Source organism: Mus caroli, chromosome 10 (assembly GCF_900094665.2).
Source record: "Mus caroli chromosome 10, CAROLI_EIJ_v1.1, whole genome shotgun sequence".
In the NCBI taxonomy this organism is placed as follows: Eukaryota; Metazoa; Chordata; class Mammalia; order Rodentia; family Muridae; genus Mus; species Mus caroli.
In genome coordinates, this window is record NC_034579.1 from 9,922,544 (window position 1) to 9,924,589 (window position 2,046).

The 2,046-nt window shown below is 41.3% G+C and overlaps 1 protein-coding gene across 2 annotated transcripts in view; it reads right to left on the reverse strand.

Annotated features, from left to right (window-relative positions):
• Positions 1 to 563: 563 nt before the first annotated feature.
• Aig1 (androgen induced 1) overlaps positions 564 to 2,046 on the reverse strand; it is a 221,865-nt gene continuing 220,382 nt past the window's right edge. For both annotated transcript variants that reach the window (XM_021174292.1, XM_029482396.1), the window contains one exon: positions 564 to 1,222. In XM_021174292.1, coding sequence (XP_021029951.1) covers positions 1,185 to 1,222 — 38 coding nt within the window. In that variant the 3' untranslated portion in view covers positions 564 to 1,184. The remainder of the gene's footprint in view (positions 1,223 to 2,046) is intronic.

Genomic DNA, 2,046 nt, shown 5'->3' on the forward strand with positions numbered 1-2,046 from the left:
TCTTGTAAGCATAGTAATTAAAGTTTTCTTTTTCGGTTTGAAAATTTTAAATAAAGTGGTGTTTGAAATTGGGTATATATATATGTATATATACAATATTTTCTCTTTAGAGAGTTGTGAGTCCTTTCCAGTTAGTCAATGGGTTTAATCAGGTTCCTCTATGAAGTGGATGCAGTTTAAAAAGGATGCATGTTCTTGTGGAGGGATTCCTGGCACTTCCTAAGTTGTCACAATTAAGCCATTTTTAGAATAAATGGTTTTATACTACATGTTGATCTATCTTACAATAGCATACATAGCCAATATTTATACTAAGTAATATTTTACACTTGGTACAATGTTTTATACCTTTCAAATAATTATGGTCGAGATTTCATAAGTTAGATTTTAACGTGTTTCTGCTGGAATTAGGAAAACATACAGTTTTTGAAATAAGAAGAGAACAGGAATGAATGAGGTGAGGTCAACCCGAGTTCAGCAGGTTTGCTTCAACAGAAGCAAAGTAAGGACAGATACTTCAGCCTGTCTGTCAAGACTTTGAGATGAACAGTGCAGACAGCAGGTGTGGATTGGTTGGTTTTTATTAACAGTCACGATTGCACGTGGGAAGAGTTTGACAGATCAAACAGAGGGATCCAAGCACACTCAGAGTTTTGACTAAACAGATACTATTACTACACTGCTCATCTGAAGCAAGCCTGATACTATCACCCCAGGAACCACTGACACCGAATCCTCCTGGGTCTACATCGTATACTAGTGTCATGACTCCAGCCTCCTTTAAGACCAACTATGAATGCCTCCACCCACATCTGACCCTCCAATTTTATCATATTCCTCAACAAGAAATATACTTGATTTTTTCTTGATAAAGTGGAGTTATTATTGGAGAAATGAAAATTCAATGACCAACTTTAATTTTAAAACTAGAAAGGAGGGAAAATGTCATCAATAATGAACTTGGATAGAGTATTTACAATAACGAGGGTGAGTTCTTTTCAAAGGCAACATATCCTATTTTGCAGGTATCTGTATATAAAAGTTGTCCTCTCTCAGGGTCAGGGAGCCAGGGTTGATGCAATGCTCTCTGCTCTCCTTTGAAGTTCTGTCTCCAAACTAATGGTGCTCAGGGTCCAAAGACTTCCAGGGCAGCTCCTCCCTGCTTCTCATCTCAGACTTGGATCTCATTCCAGCTTAGGCTTCTCTTTTTCTTCTTCTATACCTAGAAAGAGAAGCAAAAAGCTTTATCTGCGCATCAGAGGCAGACTTATGCCAGTCATGCTAATAGAATCTCTGGTCACTGCAGCTTCCTGGCACTCTGTCCCTTCTGTACCTTCTCCTTACTAAGACGCCAGGTCATTTAGTGTTCTCCAGAAATGCTACCCTCAGTGACCTCTCTCCCCACTCTTTCCTAACAGGTCTGAGACACAGTCAGCTCTTTGCGATTCTGGGAGTAGGACCCTGAGGCAGTATGACTCCTGCCGAGGACACATTGCTTTGCATGATGGGTAACTCCAGCTGGATGGCTTCTTAACCAGCCCCCAGAAGCAAAAGCTGTGTGGCTGATGCATTTAAACAGCTTCATTTATGTTACACTTCAGTCCTGTCCATTCTCATGGCCAGGATTCTGGGTTTCTAAAAGCCAAAGGAGTCTTTCTTTTTAAAATGTATTCTTTTTAAAAAGCTCATGAGGCCCTATTTAGCCACCAGAGCTGTTTCTGCTCATACATATTTAACCCCATCCCTGGCCTGCCTCGTGCTAGAGAGCAAATTCACAGCCTCGCCCACTGTACCCTGGCTATTCTCTTGGCCCCATACTTGTGCATACTGAAACTCAAGTTCAGCTCTGCTTTTCCTGAAGCACTCGTATGGACTGCATCAGAAAGGCTCTGTTGTCTGCAGTGTTAGCTGGTGATGGTCCATTTCCTGAAGATGAAATTGTTCAGGCCATTCCTGTAAGGTGTACTTAAATCTAGAAATTCCACCAGTTTTCCTTTTCCCTTCCCTTCCTTCCCTTCCTTCCCTTCCTTCCCTTCCTTCCCTTCC